At 36.9% G+C, this 21,240-nt stretch overlaps 3 protein-coding genes across 3 annotated transcripts; 2 read left to right on the forward strand and 1 right to left on the reverse strand.

The window, feature by feature from the left end:
- The first annotated feature begins 5,457 nt into the window (after nt 1-5,457).
- On the forward strand, nt 5,458-6,442 carry LOC143596468 (photosystem II reaction center W protein, chloroplastic-like). The gene is made up of 2 exons (XM_077075235.1): nt 5,458-5,648; nt 5,998-6,442. Exons 1-2 carry the CDS (start codon nt 5,558-5,560, stop codon nt 6,318-6,320), a joined length of 414 nt encoding a protein of 137 aa, XP_076931350.1. The 5' UTR covers nt 5,458-5,557; the 3' UTR covers nt 6,321-6,442.
- Nucleotides 6,443-9,645: 3,203 nt separating this feature from the next.
- Nucleotides 9,646-10,562, reverse strand: LOC143596469 (photosystem II reaction center W protein, chloroplastic-like). Its single transcript, XM_077075236.1, has 2 exons — nt 10,389-10,562; nt 9,646-10,026 (listed from the first exon to the last, which is right to left on the reverse strand). Exons 1-2 carry the CDS (start codon nt 10,486-10,488, stop codon nt 9,704-9,706), a joined length of 423 nt encoding a protein of 140 aa, XP_076931351.1. The 5' UTR covers nt 10,489-10,562; the 3' UTR covers nt 9,646-9,703.
- Nucleotides 10,563-12,137: 1,575 nt separating this feature from the next.
- On the forward strand, nt 12,138-19,860 carry LOC143596472 (putative uridine kinase C227.14). The gene is made up of 12 exons (XM_077075239.1): nt 12,138-12,229; nt 12,913-13,052; nt 13,152-13,195; nt 14,106-14,183; nt 15,325-15,517; nt 16,166-16,196; nt 16,282-16,340; nt 17,128-17,201; nt 17,312-17,398; nt 18,290-18,351; nt 18,451-18,479; nt 19,246-19,860. Exons 1-12 carry the CDS (start codon nt 12,172-12,174, stop codon nt 19,330-19,332), a joined length of 942 nt encoding a protein of 313 aa, XP_076931354.1. The 5' UTR covers nt 12,138-12,171; the 3' UTR covers nt 19,333-19,860.
- The last annotated feature ends 1,380 nt before the right edge of the window (nt 19,861-21,240 follow it).

Here is a 21,240-nt window from a genome sequence, read left to right on the forward strand (position 1 = left end):
CTTCAGCTTAGGCTCAGTGTGGTCAAGCATACCCCTCTGGTCCAAGATCTCTTGGAGCTTCTTGGCGTATTCCATGGCCAAGGCATCATGAGCCTGCTGGAGCCACTCTAGTTTGGCTTTAAGCTCCTCATTCTCGGCGCGCAGAGGCTCAGCAATGGCTTCAGCTTTGGTGGCCCTCTCGGTCGCGTTCCGCGCAGTTTTCTTAGCCAACCTAAGCTATTCGTTAACAGCTTGGGTAGCCTTGGAACGGGCCTCGAGCCGGGCCTGAACTTCAACCTCGAGGGCCTTGAAGGCCTTTTCCTTCTCCGCAACAATGGCGGCAAGTCTCTTGTTCTCCTCCCGGATAGCCTGCGCCTGAGCCACTTCCTGGCTACGCGCCGCCTTTAACTTGTCGTTTTCACGACAAAGCAACTCGACGCGCGGCTGCATCCGGGCAAGGAGAATCCGAAGCTCATTCGTCAGCCTACCCTCCTGGTAGCTAGACATGGCTTCCTCCAACGCACCACTTGGGGCTGCGTGACGCGCCCACTTGACGCAGTCCACAGCCGTTCGAAGAGTTGTTCCCCGGCGGATGTTCCACCGTGGAACATACACCTCATTGGAATCCGAAACTGCAAAAACAAAAAACGGTTAGGAAAAGATGATATATAAAAAAAAAAAAAAAAAAGATAATAGGCCGAAATAACCCTACGCACTTGTAGGGTCGACAACAGGCCGGTAGCCGCCAAACCCATCACCCGAACCTAAGGGATATCCATCCAAGAGGTCAGGCAGATGGGAAGCAGGCAGAAATTGGCTGGAAGCCCCAACCCTGAACATACCTGATGAACCGGCCGGGGACGAGGTAGTCGCCGGTGCCGGAGGCACGGTTGAAGCCGCCGCAGTAGAGACCATCGGAGGTGAACTCACTAGAGGTGAACTCACAACCGTGGCAGCCGCTGCGGAGGAGCCCGCAGAAAAAATCACCGCCGGCTCAGTGAAGGATGCAGTGAATATGGCACTGACAGCCGGTGGAGATGACGTCACAATTGGAACAGTTGCCTCAACGGGATGAGCAACTGAACCAACACTGCAAACAGGCGCAGCTGCCTGGGTCATCTCCTCGGGTAGGTTGACCAAACCTACCGTCGTGGGTCCAGAACTGCTCATTCCCGCACCACTTTGGAATGCGGTTGCATCCACGCCTGCATGAAGATAACAAAATATTAAAAACAATGGCGGAAAGAATTGCGGGTAAGATAAATAAAAAGTATACTTACGAGTTTTCTTAAGCTTGAAGGTTCTGACGGGCGGGGACGAACCCGATGGAACTGGCCTCTTCATGCCAGTTACCGTTGTAACGCTTGGCTGCTCGGAGGTGACAGCTGTCCCAACCCCCGTGACAAAGGTCTCACCAGGGTTCCCCGCCGCCTCCTCACTTTCGGTCTCCGAGTCGGACCGATTTCCCTGATCGGCGGTGGAGGCGACCTTCGCCTTGCCCTTCACGCCGGCAGCTTTCTTCTTCCTCACGAAGAAAGGCCCATCTGCGGATCCCTCGTCAGAAGATGATAGAATTAGGGAAACTCCAGCAGAGGTTTGAGAATGAAGAGGGCGAGGGTTAAAAAATCCCTTACCTGGCCGCGTGGCGCTCAAAATCTCGTGGCCCGGCGGGTAGACCTCCACGAACCTATCCGCCGTTTGCTCCAAAATGGGCAACTCGTTCTCATCAAGAGCACGAGTACCCAGCCGAGCGGGACCACCGCTCTCACGCGGTTGCAGAAGCGACTGCAAGTTGTTCCCCTCTGAAAATAAACAGAAAAACAGTTAGAAGAAAAACCCTAAATCAGCAAAAAGAGATGGAGCATACCATAGGGAATAGAATTCGAACCGTATTCGAGGACGATGGGAATCTGTGGCGCCTCTGCCCCAGCATCCTTCCATACCCGGCTCATCCCAAGCATCACCATCCCAGACTCCGCAAAGCGGTAAACCGGAGTCTGGATCCGGGAGATCTTGGTAAACCATTCCGCCTCCTGGTAGTTGGAGGCGTGAAGGTTGGGGAGTGCCCTCCCGTTCTTGAATGTCATCGCAATAGGGACGACACGGTCAGAGATATAGAAGAACTCCTGCTTCCAAGACCGAAGACTGCGCTCGGTAGCACAGATCTTCAAACCCTTGATCCGAGAGATCAAGGTGTACCAGCCCTGGATGCACCTCCAGGAATAGAAGGTCATCAGGCGGTCGACGCGGGGCTCAACGCCCAGAATGTGGCACACCCATTCAAAGTGGCGAACCTTTGCGATCGCCATCAGGTGCACCTCCGTTAAGTGTACACCGTGTTTCTCCAAAACACGGTACACAAACTTCGTCAATGGGAACCTGAGATTCCCATAGATGAAGAATGCAGCATACACCCCTATCTTGCCCTTGGGGGCATCGTACACCGTCTGGTGAGGCTCAAGAAACTCAGGCTCGAAAGGCTCGAGCATGAACTTCTTGACGATGTACTGATAAAGGTCGACGGAAAGAGCACACTGGCACTCGCCAGCAGTACTCTTATCGTCCTTGTCAGACGCGGACATCGGGTTCTCAGGGTATACGTCGGACTCTTCGGCAGTAACCTCAGGATCATGAGTAGAAGACATGTTGAGGTTGGAAAGAAGAACGATTTCAGGAGAATGCTCGACAAAAGTTAGAGTATTCGCCGGAAATCGCTTAGAAGAAGAAGTGAAAGTGTGAGTTGAGATGCATCCTCTTCCCCCTTTATATACCCATCGCAATGAATGCGATGAATTTAATGCGGGGGAGAGGGAAAAGCGCAGACACAATGAGGCAACGACACGTGGAAAGCAAGCTGGCAATAGCTGTCGACAGAACGCGTGCCGTAAAACTCGCGCCCACGCGCCCGAAAACTCGCGCCCACGCGCCTGAAAAAGCGTCTGGAATGACCATATACTGTCACGTCGCCATAACTTCCTTCACGTCCTGAAACTGTCAGAAGAAACCGTCGGACGACGCTAAAGTCCCTTCAACAGTTTGGACTGTTCTTATCCTTTCACCAACTCTTCGAATTTCAAAAAGATTCAAAAAGATTCAAAGATTCAAAAATAAGAGGGAATATACCCTCTTACCTTGGTAACCAAGAAACCGTAAGACAAGTGCGGGTACAGTGTCAAAACGAAACCCTTCACATACTTAGCACCTGCAGGGAATTGAAGCCAAGAATACCTTGGTAACCAAGAAACCGTAAGACAAGTGCGGGTACAGTGTCAAGGCGAAACCCTTCACATACTTAGCACCTGCAAGGAATTAAAGCCAATAATACCTTGGTAACCAAGAAACCGTAAGAAAAGTGCGGGTACAGTATCAAGGCGAAACCCTTCACATACTTAGCACCTGCAAGGAATTGAAGCCAAGAATACCTTGGAAGTCAAGTAACTATAAGACGAGTGCGGGTACAGTGTCAAGGCGAAACCCTTCACATACTTAGCACTTGCAGGGAATTAAAACCAAGAATGATCTTCTGGGCCATGCTTGTGGAAAGGGAAATAACATCCCCGCATAGCGGGAACGTTGAGAACTAGATTGTTTGAAGCTCCAAGATGGAATTGGTTGTTTAACATAATTGATCACTATGTCTAAAACTACCAAAACCTCGTGGAGAATCTACACAAGTGAAACTTAACGCTCCTGACTTGCGAGGAAGTTACACACCTACCCGCATCATACCCAAAGATCAAGCAGAAAAGTCGGGAATTTCTGCACGTGACATTAGGGAAACCGCGGGAAGAATCCCCACGAAAAACCTTAAAACTAAAAACCCTTTTCAAAACCCCTTGCTTAAGTCCAAAAGTTCACCTCACTTATTAACAATTCATGAGAAGAACATTGGACTGGGGGGACTTGAAGAGGTAGGTCTCAGCAGAGCCCAGTTGGACCCGCAAGACTCACCTTGAAGAGGGACGTCTGCGCAAAGACCAACTGGTTCCGCAGGACCCACCATGCTCAGAGAGATGAAGACCTTACGCGCAGTACGCCAGCTGTTCCCGGAGGAAAAGCCTCCCAATGGTGAAGTACCCCGCCTGTTTCCGCAGCTGCGGATACAAGCCATCAGGGAAGGCTACCCGCACTAATAGTAAGGCTACACGCACAAGGCACTAACTCTCAATAATTCAGTAATGTCACCTGAAGAAGGAATGAGCAAGGCGGGAATACTCCCGCCCAAATGAGCCAGTCCGTACGCTTCTGGAGGATCTTTTGTACTATACCTGCCAAGGTATGGACAAAATAGACAAGATCTGACCGAAGCAGCCCATCACAGGGTGACAGCTCACTGACAACAGTACGACGAGGAGCACGCTCTAGTACAAAATGTCACTATCAGCCGCTGCCTACTCACCAACCCTCATTGTGGCACGTACATAGCCTGCAGTTGGTGGAAAAGGAATAGTACACAGCCGGCCATGTCACTATCAGCCGCTGCCTACCCACCAACCACCAGCACGGCACGTGCGTAGCCCACAGTTGGTAGAAAAGGAATATTATACAGCTGGCTGTACCTGCTTGGAAACCTACCTTCGGCTATAAATACTCCAACACCTTGGAACGGTATGATCATCTTATACTATCACATATCATCTGATATTATCTTATCTACTCTAGCTATTTCTCTTAATATACACTTATATTCAGAGCAATCTAGTCTGATTCTCACGCCGGATGGTGGTCACAAGGAGGTACCCCCCCCCCCCTTTCTCAGTGACAAGCTCACGGTGTCTGTTTTGCAGGTCATCAGAAGAATAACCATCTTTGCCGGACCTAACCCTCGTGAGAAACATCTACTTAACCCTAAGATTATCCGTAATCTGCCGGGGTCACTTAGTGTTTCTTCAATAAGCATCCAAACCTTTTTCCCCTCCACCATCATAACTAGTCAGTTAAAGCTAGTTAACCACAGCGTGCAAGTTAAGTGTTGATCTGGTTAAAGTCACACTGCCTACATGACAATGCCATGTCGTTTTAGCTAGCCCTTACTAGTTAAATCTAATTAAACTATTACACATAGGCTCATAGCTTGCATCTTTAAAGGCCTATCCTGTTTTTTGTTTGTTGTTACGTCGTACTCTACATATTAATGCTAAAACTTATAAAGATCTCAGTAGTTACTTTTCCTTTAGGTAATTGCTAAGGAATATTGTAACCTAATTTATGTGTTGCAAATTTGAAAGACAAAGCATATTCTATAACACACACAATATTGCTATAATAATTAAATACTTCAATAACTAAAAAATTGCTTTATATACATTTCAGATATATATCTGGATGCTAATACCCGATCGTGTCCCCATCATCACTACGTTAAAACCAAACATTTCATTGGGACTGTAGGGACGCCATGCCACGTGGAGTAACACCAGTGGTGGAGTAAAGATGAGGTGCAATCCATGCAATCCGATTTATGTGGTTGCATAGAATAAAACTTTAGAAAACCAATCAAAATCATTCAACTTTATATAAAAACACAAACTAAACCCTTAACTTTGAACTACTGCAACTCAACTTAAGAAAGAAAAAGATGGCATCCATCTCAGCTTCCATTTCCACCGCATCACCGTCGTTCTCGTTGCTCCAAAAGCCCACCACCACCCATGGTTCTCCGGTTCTCGGTATGTTTTAGATCATCCAAATCATATAATGAGTCTATTATATAAAAAACACACATATGCATGTTATATATTATATATCATATATGTAATTTTTGCTTGAATATATGTAACTATTCACAAATGCATGTTTAATATATATGTAATTTAATGTAACTTTTTGTCCTGATCCGTTCTAGTCTGACTCATTTTACCCTAGTAACGTACAATAAAAAATCTTGGATCCGTCACTGTTACTGAAAAGAGCATCAGTTTTTTTTGCCATGCCTCCAAAATAACTAAGTCGCCCATGCATACCTATAGCATGTGTATATATATATACGTATTAATGTAAGTTGTTAACCTTGATTAGGATTGCCAACAATGAGCAAGATGGGAAAAGTGAGATGTTCCATGGAAGGTAAGCCCGCCGTCACATCGGATGATGGCGCGTCGAGGTTGAGGATGGGTGCATCCTCATTGATGGCTGCAGCGGTGGCTGCAGCCATGTCAAGCCCCGCGGCCATGGCTCTAGTGGACGAGAGAATGAGCACGGAAGGGACCGGGTTGCCCTTTGGTTTAAGCAATAACCTTCTCGGGTGGATCCTTTTTGGGGTGTTTGGTTTGATTTGGACACTTTACTTTGTTTACGTCGGTAGCCTTGATGAGGATGAGGAGTCAGGTTTATCACTTTAAACTTTTTTTACTATAATGATAGTTTTCCAATTGTGATGGACTTATGTGTAATATTATTATTCATGTATCCTTTGTAATTCGATTGTAAAGTATTTGTGTTTATAAGAATTGCACTTTTGTCCCTCTAGATTTGAGCCTTGACACACTTCTTTTCTTTAAGGTTGGCAATTAAACCCGAACCTAACAGGAAAGGTCGAAAGCCGAAACATTCGAGACAAGTATTTGGATATGAGATTAGTGTACGTCTTGGGTTTAGGAATGGTACATAGTTGAGATTAGACAAGTATTTCGATTGCCCTAACTAATTTATCCTAATTGAAACCAAATTTCTTTGTATAATATATATTTTTAAAAACATACATATTGAAGTTGTTATAAACTTAAAATATTACAAATTGTGAGACAACTACATAGTTGAATATTATATAATTTTAAGTTGGTTTCTTATGTGAGTTTAAGCTCAGGTTTCGACACATGAGACTATAAATGAGTATAATTGATGCCCGAGTTTACTTGACCCGTGACTATAAAAGGATATAATAGCATAAGCTAATCAGCGGGTACGAAATACAATTTTATAATCTAATACGGGATATGAATTATCCATAATGTATTACCACCCCTGTTCTTCTTGTAAAGTTTGATTTCATTTCACTTTTCTCTATTTTGGAAGAAAGTATTGAATGCAATTATTTCTCTCATAATCTTAAAACATCATGCGGTTGTATATATTTGGTCTAATGTATCATCCTAATTATCCAGTTACTCATACATTAACATTACTAGCTGAGTGCCCGCGCAATGCAGCGAGGGTGTGCACGCAACTCGACATTGAACGTATAGTATGTGCCAGTACATACGTCATCTGATGACAGTGTGCACATAGCCCGAAATTAGACAGGTAACTCGTGCAAAGCCAGTTGCGTGTAATCGAAGACTGAACACGCGTAACCGGCCCGGAATGCACGTTACTGACATTAAAACATGCTTAACCAACACCACGGGTGTAATTCATAACGATTACCGGTGTAGGGCGCTATGTTGAGCGCTTACCAATATTTGGTTATGTACGTTACGTGGTCCTGAACATGCGTTTATCGGCCCCGGTACATGTAAACAAAGACATCTGCCTAACCGATGACGAAAATCAAGAAGCAAACCCGAAATATACAGTAATTTCAAATAAATCACTTTTGTAAATCAACCCGTTTTGGCCCTAAACCCGTTCTGACTCGACATCGGTCTGACCTGCCCCTATCTACTCGAACCCGAACCAAATTAACCATTTTTTTGTATTGAATTGTTCTGACCCTAATCCACTTTTGCAAATGACCCAAGCTCACCCGACTCGACCTATTACCAGTTCTACACGGTAATCGCGTAACATGTTAAATTTTTAAAACTAAAAAACTATTGCAATATTATACTCAAATTAAAGAGAATAAAATACTCGTTTTTATGATGTAGTTATTTTAAAAAACATATTAACGTGTTAAAAGATATGACTGTTAAAAGTCAAGGGGTAGTTGGTTTTGAATTAGGGGGACATATGTGTAACTATTATTTAAATTTACAAAAAAAGTAGTGAAGTTGGGGACCAAAATTATAAGTATATTTTAAATGAATGAAAAGTCTTAATTACCCTTAATTTTTATATTTTTGATGCATTGTGTGTTGTAAATAAAACATTGAGTTTGGTACCTCTTAAAATTTAAGAGGTCTCTCACTCATGCTTTATATATAGTAAGTATAGATATAGTATGTCAGAAACATAATCATAAATTCGCATTCAAGACAATCCATGAATCAAATACTTAATCACAAACACACATCGACGCATGATAATCAAGCATAACTTGTATATATAGCGTGGAACGAAGCATAGTTAAATAAACATACTTTTATACAAATTATAAATAAAAGAGGAAACTAATCACTTTTTGATGTGATATATCCAGATGCAGTAAAGAACCATGCAGTGTTACATGACAGCATAGTTGTGCATCCGATTTTACTTGTTTATCCTATTAGAGACACATTAATTGTATATTCTGATCACTATGTATTATCTAACGCATCCTTCTTTATTCCATGAAGAACTCATAAAAGTCTTATTTAATATGCTCTTGTGTCACCTTTTTTTGTGTATCATGATCACTTAAACGCACGATTTGCTAATGAAATACACTGCAACCGTTAGTTTAGTTATCAATTTATCATATCATGAAAGAGATCCTCGTTATTTATTCGCTGAGTTTTACATATGATTGTGATCTAGAGGTATTTAGCAAGGTGGTGTTACATGATGCTATCAAGTTATCGGAAGGTGAGGTATATGATCATTTTAGACAATCTTTCCATAAGTTATGAAACCGGTGGAAATGTGTTCCATGAGCCTAAGTCACCCATATGTGTATCCCAACATGCATCAAGATCGATCTTTATATATGAGTGATTTTTTAGCCAATATATGTATAAGTTGAATCGAAAATTTTCAACAAGTTCATGTACTTAAAGCAAATAGATGCGCATGTCATTACTATACCCTACGAAATCAGAAAGATGATACACGAGACATTGAGGATTCAGTCACGCAGGATATGCATTTTACAAATTCATTAGCGCGACTTAGGGGCTGTTTGTTTACATCTGAATGGAACCATTCAGATGTAAACATCTGATTCATTCAGACTTCAGACTGTTTGGTTCCAAACAGAAAAACATCTGAATGGTTAAAATTAGGTTTGAATCATTCAGACTTGGTGTTATTGCTGAATGTGACAGAGGATCATTCAGACCTAACTCATTCAGATCTGAATGAACCAAACAGCTCCTTAAAGTGATTCACAAAAGAGTTGGTTGTATACATTTCAAACATACGTTTGATGGAATAAAGTTGGATACACGAGGTAAGGTGGATACTCATCTATGTGACTATGTTAGTGTGCGACTCCTAACGATATGAGTAACTACTAACATATATGGCGCCTATGGGACATATCAAATCTACAAAAATACTGGTTTTACATAAACAGATCAATAGTTACCTATAGCTAGACTTTGTCCCCTACAAATCACGCAAATAAGAAATCAAAAGCAAGAATTCATCATGTTTTCCGAAATGATCAAACCAAGAGGATCAAGTATGTGTTTACGTTTATCGTACCTTCTCATGATACCTGAAAATCCTTCTAGCTCGTTTGTAGCTTATTCAAATGAGATGATATCAAACTTTACAAGAAAGGTGTCCATACTCAAATCTAGGGCCAAAGTGCAATTCTCATGAGCACAAACTCTCATACAATCAAATTATCAAAGTACAAAGTACAAAGAATACATGATTAATATTACACATAAGCTTATTACAATTGATAATTTGTCATTTAAAGTGATAAACCTGACTCCTCATCCTCATCAAGGCCACCGACGTAAACAAAGTAAAGTGTCCAAATCAAACCAAACACGCCAAAAAGGATCCACCCGAGAAGGTTGTTGCTTAGACCAAAGGGCAGCCCGGTCCCTTCCGTGCTCATTCTCTCGTCCACTAGAGCCATGGCCGCGGGGCTAGACATGGTTGCAGCCACCGCTGCAGCCATCAATGAGGATGCACCCATCCTCAACCTCGATGCACCATCATCGGATGTGACAGCGGGCTTACCTTCCATGGAACATCTCACTTTCCCCATATTGCTCATTGTTGGCAATCCTAAATAATATAATTAACAACTTCTATTATATGATTATATATGCATGATTATATATGCAGGGTCAACTCAACCATTTTAAATGCCTAAAACGAAGTGCATATCCGTCCCTTTTAAAAATGGACCCTAAATTTTTTGTTTTATTATTATTACTAGCTATGGGCACAAATGGGTCAGGTTAGAACATGTCATGTCAAAAAATTACATTAATCCATAGCAAACTAATAAGCATGCATATTCTTCAACAAATAGATTGCATTTATTCAAACAAAAAGTTACATATATTATATATAATAATATATGTATGTAATTAATTATGTATACATTATCAACTCATTATATGATTTGGATGATCTTAACATACCAAGAACCGGAGAAGCATGGGTGGTGGTGGGCTTTTGGAGGAGAGATAATGATGGTGATGTGGTGGAAATGGAAGCTGAGATGGATGCCATCGTTTTCATCTTCTTTAGTTGGGTTGCAAGAACTTGAAGATTAAAAAATGGTGAATGCAATTCAAAGTTAAGGGTTCAATTTGTGTTTTTATATAAAGTTGAATGATTTTGATTGTACCTGGCCTTTACTCCACATAAATTAGATTACATGGATTGCACCTCATCTTTATTCCACCACTTGTTTTGCTCCACGTGGCGTGACATCTACAAATCATCCTGAAATGTTTGGGTTCTTTCTATGATCATAATAAAATATGCTAGTTTTATATATATGATTTTTTTAACAATCCAAAGTTAACCTATTGTAATATTGTATGTTATAATTTATACCGACAATTTAATCAATTACATATTTAACTTTTACTTTTATTTTTAAAGATGGTCTCACTTGAATATTCATCATACATTTACACTTAGATTTTCCCTCAATCTCGCTAACATATATAATGATAAATGAATTGAGTGTGGGCATTATTTATAAGCGAAATCGAGTGAAAATCAAATACAAATATGTAATAATTATAAGAAGAATTGTCTTTATCGGCGAACATGTAACTAAGAGTTCCACCGATTAAATTGTCTAAATGGAGTATAATCTACTATTAAATTGAGTAATGGAAATGAACTGATTTAAAATAGAGAAGAACAAGTCTTTCATTGAAAATGATATACTTGGGCTTTTATAATTTGGAGCTCAATTAAGAGGCCCGGTACCATCATATGGGCTCCATATTATCGATTCACTTGTCATTTGTTTTTTCAAACTAAATATTATTTAGAAATTAGAAATGAAACGAAAATTTGATTCTGAATGAAACATCAACACTTTTCATTTAGCACTGTTTCCGGATGTTAGATTATATTTAGGTATATAGGATTCGAACCCTTAACCATATATGGAAGGATCTCGTAACATATTATTTTAATATCACTAGGCTATAGGCCTTTTGACAGTAACTATCAGAATTATACCTTGGTATGCTATATTTGATTTGATTCATTTTCTTAACTTAAGATCAAGTTTCGACTGATAAGTACAACAAGTAACTTTTAGCTACATAAGTTCATGAACGAGGGATTTTTGATTTCGTAAGAAACCGCAGCAATATAAAAAATCAAATAGCGATAGATATAAGTCCTTTTGCAAAACACTTTACAAATAAAATAAGAAATACAAATTTGGAATACGGGTCCATTTCCAACATGACCCTCAAGAATAGTCGGTGTTTGGGTTGTCATAGATAACACATTTAATAAACAAGTTGTGTTTAGGTTGACATGTTTAATTAAACAACTCATGTCCAATTAACTATTTATCCCATTTAATTAAACATATTCACCCACTAACTTGTTTAACCCCGCTAACCCCCGTTTATGACATGTTTGACCTATTTTTACAACCTACCAATCCGATTAACACATTTACGACCTAACCTGATTGTTCACCAAACCGTTATTTCATTTGACACGTTTAGATAAATGAATTCAACGATTTTTAAGTGTGTGTAGTGTGTAGGGGTCAGGGTTACGTTTTTGAAATGTATAAAAATAAATATTAGCTATACATTTTAAAGATTATATAATCAAAAGTAAGTTTAAGTTTATACGAGTGAGTTTAACAAACAAACTGTAACATTTACCGTTAATAATACGGAGTAATAATAATAGATAAGCAATTGAGTTTGGGAGAGGATGGAGATGTCGTCGTTGAACATCGCCTCAACAAGATGCTGTCGTCTTCCTTCATCAGGTCTCTTTCTCTCTCTAATCTCTTACTTACACACACACACATATATATGTATCCGTGTGTATTTCAATTTAGGCGTAGTAATGTAAAAAATTGATGAAATTTGAGCGTTGTAGCTGATCAAATGAATGAATGAATGATGCATGTACCGTTATTCTTCGAATTCAATGATAAATGAACCTGTAAATTAACACTCTCAATATTGAACATTTGAATCTATCTCTGCATGATGCTTAGAAATTGCATTAGTTCACATTTGTGTGTGTGTGTGTGTGTGTGTGAATCTGTTAGACCTAATAGGGGATTATAATGGAATTGTAACATTTGTATGTAATTTTTCAAACTTATTAATCAGATTAATTGGATCATTGAATTAGTAAGTATAATTTTTGACCAGGTTTGACCGATTACCGATTTTAGAGGCCGATTAGTTGAAATCAAATCAGCAGCCCAGCAATTAGTAATCGGCGCCTAGAACGGATTTTTACAACACTGCATTTGTGTTAACTCGAAATTCCTTTATTGAAAATTCCATAGATGATTGATTCACTCTACTGATTGTTTATAAAAATATAGAATAATAATCATGACCTTCTTTGTGGTAAGAATTTGGGAGAACATAAACATTCGGGCCTAATAGTATATGTGACACCGGTGACACTAACAAATATTTTGTAATGTTAAAGGTACAGATATGGTGCTGCTCAAGAAAGTCAATGTCTCTCATTGCTATCTAGGCTCGGTTTTTATGTTTTACAATAAAAACAGATATCTGCAGTCACTTAATCAAAGTATATCTTTATGGCATAAGAAATACCCAGTTCAGGTCCACTGTTAATTCGTTTTACTTGTTAAGTTTTCCTATGTTTTAATGCTATGCGTTTATTTATTATATCGGTTTCATTCTGTAGTTATTCATTTTCAGGTGTTATGCAGCCAGAATAAAGATATTCCTATAGTAAAGGCTCGGTGTGTCATTTTTAAAAGTACTTCTATATGATTATTGGTGTTTTTCTCTATTATGCAAGTCACTATCTACTAGGCGGCGATATCAACCTGTCTGTTTATTAGGTCAATCTGGAATCTGGATAGTGTTTTATCTCAAATGACCAAATGGATCAAACAGTTAAATCAGACTGAATTCAGTTAAAAGTCTATTCCCAATGCAAACAACCTCCTAAATCTTGTTATTAAGATTTAGATTACTACTGTAACAATATTGCTTCATTAATCTAATTAGCACATTAATCGATATACAGAAGTATGTGTTGTGTTAAGTGCTCAGTTGCATGGAAAAGCTAGTGTGTACTGAGTACTGACTTGCATCAGTTTTGGCATGTCATGTTGAAGCATAGCAGCCACATAGGCAGTTAACGGTTTTCATTTATTTATACTTATCTTATGTTATGTAAAGACTTGTTGCTTAATAATGTGACCATGATTTGTAGGCCTGAAAAAAAAAGGAAAAACATCCAAGTTTCAAAATTTTTAGTTTTAGGTAACCATTACCGCTACCAAAAGTTTCTAGTTAAGGCATTGTGACCTGGAAACCAGTAAAATGTTGGCGTGGCAGTTGATGTTTCCATGTCAACTGGTTATCTTGGGTAATTAGCTTAAATCAAATGTTTTGAAACTTAATGGTTTTTTTCTGACCTAAAATAAGTTGGTTACCCAAAGCATTAATAAGACCAAAATTTTGTTACCTTTTTGCAATTAGCCCTTATGTAGTAATCTGTCTCTGCCCTACAAGACTGCATGCTTGAGATTTGAGATGTAAGGGATCCATCTGTTATTTTTGTTATGTTATTAGAGTAAAGACTAAAGATGTAATTATGTATTTATCTAACTCGGTTTTTAAGTTACTTTCCATTTTCTCCAGGTCTATGGATGAAATATATGATACTTTGGCTGAGCGTCTGGTGCCAACTGCAGCTTCAGGATCAAATACCAGTTTAACGTAAGATTAAATCTTATAGTATAGAACAATTAAACTACTTTGGGGTACATGAAATATTCTTAATTACATTTATACATGTTTTCAAACATTTAATAGACGCCTTATGGTAAACATGGTCATTAGCTTGTTGGTTTGATTGATTGCATTATTTTGATTTTTTAATCAAGATGTTGGTTTCACCTATAAAATTTTTATACTCTGTCAATGAAATAAATATTACACATATAACTATATTATATATGTGATTCATTAAATTTTTTATATGTTGGATAAACTTAGTGAACAAACATGTCTTTTGGCAGTTTTACCCAATTTCCTTATGAATGGGTTCATTGGGGTTATGTTTTATCTTTAACGGGTCTACCGGATAAAGTTAAAAAACCAACTACGAATAGGTCTGTAAGCGAACCAGATGTTTAGTAAACAGGTCGTTAAGTGTTAGGCGGGAAGTTCATTTGTGTTCGTTTATTTAGTTAAACGAATGAGCATGAGCACATGTATGTTCGCTCATTTATGTTTGTTTGTATACTTTTATTTAAGTTCGCTCATTAGTATATTCACTTAAATCTTTCACGCCTATTACAGTTTAGTCTAGTTTTAGTAACTGTTTTGGCACAACACATTGTTGTTCACATTTAATTTTAATTGGTTTTAGCTCAGTTATGCTTTCTTTGACTCTTAGGTATATACGTTTTTTTACATTCATGAACTGTTCATTTATATTGTTAAACGAACACGAACACATTCATTTTCTTGATGAACAGACACAGGCAAGAAAACCCAGTTCGTTTAATTGTTTGTGTTCGATCGTTTGTTCGGTTAAAGTTAAATGAACAAACAAAACTGCTCCATTCTTGTGTGTTTGGTTCATTTACAAGGCCTACTATGAAAGAACAATTAACAACCATACCCAGTAAAAATCCCACCAATAGCAATTAATAGAGAGGTTGCTTCCAGAGAGACCCCCAGCTCGAAAACCACATAAATTGTTTTTTTGTATTCATACACCACACACAAATTGTTTATAGAAAATTAGAAAGTATTTCATGGTCAACATACCAAAAAGTACCCGTTTTGTCCCGTTATCCAACCTGTTCGAACGGTCATCTGATCTCCAAATTTTCTTCTTTTCTCCATTCAGGCATATTGTGGGCTTAGCAGGCCCGCCAGGAGCTGGAAAGACCACCATTGCATCAGAGGTTGCTAAACGTGTAAACAAATTATGGCCTCAAAAAGCATCTGCATTCGATTCTCAAGTTGAACCACCAAAGATTGCAGTAGTTCTTCCCATGGATGGTTTCCATCTTTATCGTCACCAGCTTGATGCAATGGAGGTTCATCTTTTAATCTCTCCCAACTATATGTTAATTAGAGTGTCTAGATTTCCAATATAAATAATTATCTTATTGACTCATATTCACAATAATCTGTTTCTGAAGTTTGGATGAGTATATTCTGCTTCTGACGAATGGTTCACTGAACGCTTGGTGGAAAGTTTGTTTGTGTTCGTTTATTTAATAAAAGAACGAACATGAAATCATGTCTCGTTCATTCATATATGTTCATTTGTTTTATTTGTTTTATTTGTTTATTATTCATTTAAAATAATTATGTTCATTACAAATTTACAATTTAGTCTAATTCTTTGAAATTAAAATATCACCTCTTTCAGTTTAGTCTAGTTATATTATTTCTTAGGTCCAGCAGATTGGTGTTCTCATTTACTTTTAGTTGATGTTCGCTCAATTATATTCATTCATACTTCATCTATGTTCATTCGTTTGTGTTCGTTTACATTCGTGAACCGTTCGTTTATTGATTAATAAAAGAATATAAACAAACACGAACATGCCCATGTTCTTAACGGACAAACACAAATAAAAAAAACCATGTTTGTTTAATTGTTCATGTTCTACGGTTTAACAAACGAACACAAACATTTCATTGTCAATTCTAATTCTCTTACTGTTAACCTTTTTTAGGATCCAAAAGAAGCCCATGCAAGAAGGGGAGGTGAGCTACTTCACTCATCACATAATTTCTTTCCAAACGTTTCAATCAATTTGATAATAACCGTTTTTTTATGTTGACAAATCAGCTCCGTGGACGTTTAATCCTGATTTATTCTTGAAATGTTTGAAGACATTGAGAGAGCAGGTAATTTTGACTTGTTTATATCAACCTAACTGGTTCCCATCACGTAAATTTAGAGGTCAATGGGTGTGTCAAAATGGGCTCGGATTGAAACAGATCATTCTTAGTGCACATCAGAATGAATCAAGTCATATTGGTTTGGCGATTTGGCCTTTTAAAAAACATCTTTGTCAATTTTCTAAAACTTTCATATAATTTGTTTAGGATGTTGGTCTCGGCTCGCTTCAAGCTCTATTTTTTAAGCTCGAGCTCGGCTCATTCATTAGTAATTAATAAATATAATATATGTTATTTAGTTATTTTTATCATAACTTTATGTATTATAATAATTTTGGTATGAATATATATTGAATATATTAAATAAAGTTGTATAAATAATAAACTCATGAGCCAACTTGAGCTCGATAAATGAAGCTTGTGCTTGAGCTCGTTTACTATACAAGCTTAGTTTTAGGCTCAAGCTCAGGCTCATGCTCATTTATTAAACAAGCTTAATGTTAAACTTGTGCTTGTTTTAGCTCATCTTAATTCGAGTTTTTAGCGACCTGGTCTTCAGTAGCTCACGAGCAGCTTGGCTCGTTTACACTCTAATTAAAACTATACTTTAGGTGGCTTTCAACCCATTTGACTCGTTGCCTTTTATGAATTATTTATTTATTTTATTTTACCTGTTTACCCAAATCTGCTCAATTGTAACTTAACGGATCGAATTGCCACCTGTACCTATTATTTACTTACCTATTTATCTTCCATATATTTGACTGGATTTGATGATTAATTACAATTTCAGGGGTCAGTTTATGCTCCGTCATTTGACCATGGTGTAGGAGACCCAGTTGAAGATGATATTTTTGTGAATGTTCAGTATGTATTATAATCTGCAAGATTATTACTTCGCCTAATTTATTAATCCTTCAACTGATATATTAATAAATTTCCTTACAATCTTTTTGTTCATATTATTATATTTGCAGGCACAAAGTTGTTATAGTGGAAGGAAATTATTTACTTCTGGATGATGGTAGTTGGAAAGAAATACCATCAATACTAGACGAAAAATGGTAAAATGTATTGATAAATGGGTCAAGTTTGATTATACTTTTGTCTCTAACGGGTCAAATTGGTCAAACTTTAAAATTTTTGCTAAAATATTAATGGGTTGAACAGGTCAAACTCAAAAATGACCCAAAATGTATTCACAATGCATAAAAGTGTAAATCTTTCATAATTCTATTATGTATAACGTTCGTGAAAAGAAAAGACAAAAAGTGTGTGGGCTGACCCGACCCATTTTTGCCCATACCGACCCACCCCATTTTGCCTGGGGGTGTAAATATCTAACATGACACAAAATTCGCAAGTTTAGATTTGGCATAAACGAGTTTGGGTCAGTTTTGGGTTGAACTCGTGAAACCCCTTTAACTAAATTGGTCGTGTTTGGGTCAATCCGGCGGGTGGTTGACCCATTTATTTTTTTTCTTTTTTTTTAAATGTGATTTTTGTAAAAAATGAAATTGGTTGGGTGTCTTTTGCCAAAATTTAAAACTAAAAAGGAAATTAGCATAAGATTTTATAACTAAAGTGTAACTGTTTTATATAAATTTGTATTGTTTTTGTTGTAAAATGTAAATTTTAAGTGTCGATATGTGAAAACATTAAATAAAATAATAAAATTTTTAGGCCAAGCGGGTCGTGTTTGGGTCAACCCATGATATGCGTGTCATGTTTAGTTAACATGTCAGACACGATTTTTGGACCCGGAAACATGGCCTGTTTAATACCCCTATTCTGCCTCTAGTTTCTGGAACCAAGTATTTTTTATATGCTATCCAGAAAAATCAGATTAGTTTTAAGCTTTGATTTTATTTTACCATAGCTTACTCAAATTCAATATGGATTAAAGTGAAATAAAACAATAGCTGTTTGAAGTTTGGTTATAAATTTTTTTGAAGGTTTGTTGATGTTGACATTGACATAGCAATGGAACGGGTTTTGAAGAGACATATATCAACCGGTAATCACTTTTTATTCATGATCCCACATGCATGTGCATATGCATCTGAATGATTGTTTCTGTCATAAAGAATGTGTATTGTTTTCATCTTTTTGTTAGGTAAAACCCCTGAAATCGCCAAACAACGGGTAAGATACTAACTAGAGTTGTCAATTTCAACTTATTACTTATGATTGTTTCCATGTGGAGCTGTGGGCTATAATTCATTGATAATAGGACTAGGGATGTGAACGAGCCAAAATCGAGCCTGAAATCGGCTCGTTTAACTTAAGAAAGCCCGAGCTAGACTTGTGAATAGTTTTTGGTGCTCAGGCGTGGCTTGTTTATTATTTATTAATTCTTAATCATTTTATTCTTGTACATTTATAATTATATTAGATATATTTATTATTATGGTTTTTATAATGATAATAACATAATACATATTATTTAATTATTTTTTATCATAATTTCATATATAATTATTATTATTATTATTGTTATTATTATGTAAATATATTAAATAAAAGGCTCGTTAGGCTTGTGAACCTAGTCAAGCTCGATATATGAAGCTCGAGCTCGAGCTCATTTAAGCTTGACTTAGTTCAAGCTTTATCGAGTTGATCTCGAGTAGCTAACAAGATGCTTGGCTTGTTACAGCCTAAAAAGGACAAACCGTAAAATAAAAAAGTTTACCTAAAAAGAAAATAGGTCAAACAGTTCGAGCAGCTTGATTATTCGTAAAAGTATATTATTGTTACTGTTAAAAGTGATATTAAGTATTCAATCATATTTAACCAAGCTATGTTCTTTTATGGAAAAATGATTTGGACAAATAAGTGTTTCTGTTTAATGTGGCCAGTTTAAGAAATACTCCAAAATTATCTATTTTAGTTGACATAAATTTACATGCAGATTGAGTACAATGACAGACCAAATGCAGAACTCATTTACAAGTCCAAGAAAAATGCGGATTTAATAATCAAATCCGTTAATAATTGAAGGTAAAGCTCACCTTTTCTGTGACGGACATAAGTTTTGTACTGAAAGTGACTCTGTGTGTGCACGCGCACCTGCGTGTTTTTTATTAAGTATACGTGAAATGGTTGAATATATGAATGAGAGACTGTGTTTAGTGTATTGGTTTTCATCATACAAGATTTTCTAGTGCTATGGTTTATTTAACGCAAGCCTGCATGGCGTAGCTGAAAAATGGGTGTGTTGGGTAACTGGTCTGGTCTAGGAGAAGTTGTATACTTATTATTACAATAAATTTATTATAAATAATAATTAACTATGTATATATTTGTGAAGTATAAAAATACCAAATGAAAAAAAAAATGAATAGAAAGGTAAAATATCAAAAGATAAAAGATGCAAGTCGTTTGGACTTTGGTAACACGATTAGACGAGTCACTGGATTATGTTAAAAGATATGGTGTAAACTGTAAAGATATAAAGATGAAGGTGAGCTTTAAAGATTTTTCTGACTTAAAATAAATTTATATGTTTAAACGAGCATGTATATCGTGATAATAATATTATTTTTGGTGAAGATGATGGTGGTAGAGAAGTACCCGAATGTTTTGTGTGCGAAAGTGAATTGAGTACTTTAACACCATCCTCTATAATTCGAGTATCTTTTTATGAATTGGGTAGAAGTGAGGTGTTTGCCATTGATTAGTTGGTTGCGTTTGAGTATTATGGTAAATCGGGTTGTCCCCTCCCCCCCCCCCCCCCACCCACCCCCCTTACAAATATATTTTATGTACATGTCTACATATGTTTCATTTTTATAAGATATTGAGTAAACTGTTTTTTTTTTAAGGTTGGTTATTTTAAAACGAAAAGGGAGTAGCTGTAAGAATAAAAATATGTTATGTATATTTATTTATATGGTCATCGTTATCATTTATATTATTATAGATCAAAACATAGTTTATCACAATAAAAAATACAAAAGAAAAAAGAGAAACTAACAAGGCATTAACTCCATGTTAACATTTTAACATTATTGTTTTCTAATAAATAGAGCCGTATGAATGATGGTTGTTTATATATGGTGTGGTTAGGAAGTCTAATTCGTTACTATAGATATAGATGAGGGTGTATGCCCATATAAATCCTTGTAGCTTGTATCCTTAACTTCTCTTGATATGTTTATGTTTATAAATTTGAACATATACCATATTTTTTTATATATTAAATCGTAATTTAATTAAAGGTCAATTAATGTTTTGAGTAAATATAAAACTTGTATTTGAAACTTTATATAAATTACTTATATTTAAAAGTCGTCTGATTTTATAAAAAAATTTAAAGTTTCATTCTTGTTTTTTAACAGTTTTATGGAATGCAAACGGAATTTACATAATAGTTTTTAAAACTTAAGAACTATAACAAAATGCAAAAATATTATAATGTGAACAAATGATGGTATGGGAGACTAGCATAACCGACAACAAGGATCAAAATAATATCAAACGAAATCAAGCACATTACCTTTCAATACATAAAGCAATATATGATATGACACTTATTTTTTTATTTTATTAAAATATTCCATGTCCTGTAAGCTCATGTTCCCCGAGCAATAGATTATGTGGACTAGTTTATCAAATTCAGAACCTTATGCGGAATAAAATAATCTTTAAACATTTAAATAAGTATAACGAAACAATTTATAATTAGTGAATATTTAAAGGTCAAAAGGGTTTTGAATTGTAATTTGCAAGTTAATTTTTATTTAAAACAATTATGTTTCGATCAAAAGTTTAAGCCAGCCAAGTCACTCATAGATCATTCGAGATTCATTAGTTATATACTCAAAACATGCAAAGCTCAAGAAGCTCTAGTTCAAGTTTGACCTTAAATTGTAGTACAGTTCTTAATCAAGCATGAGCTTAACTA

This window comes from Bidens hawaiensis, unplaced genomic scaffold (assembly GCF_021521415.1).
Source record: "Bidens hawaiensis isolate Kalapana, Puna unplaced genomic scaffold, B.hawaiensis_p1.1 tig00046573_1, whole genome shotgun sequence".
Lineage (NCBI taxonomy): Eukaryota > Viridiplantae > Streptophyta > Magnoliopsida > Asterales > Asteraceae > Bidens > Bidens hawaiensis.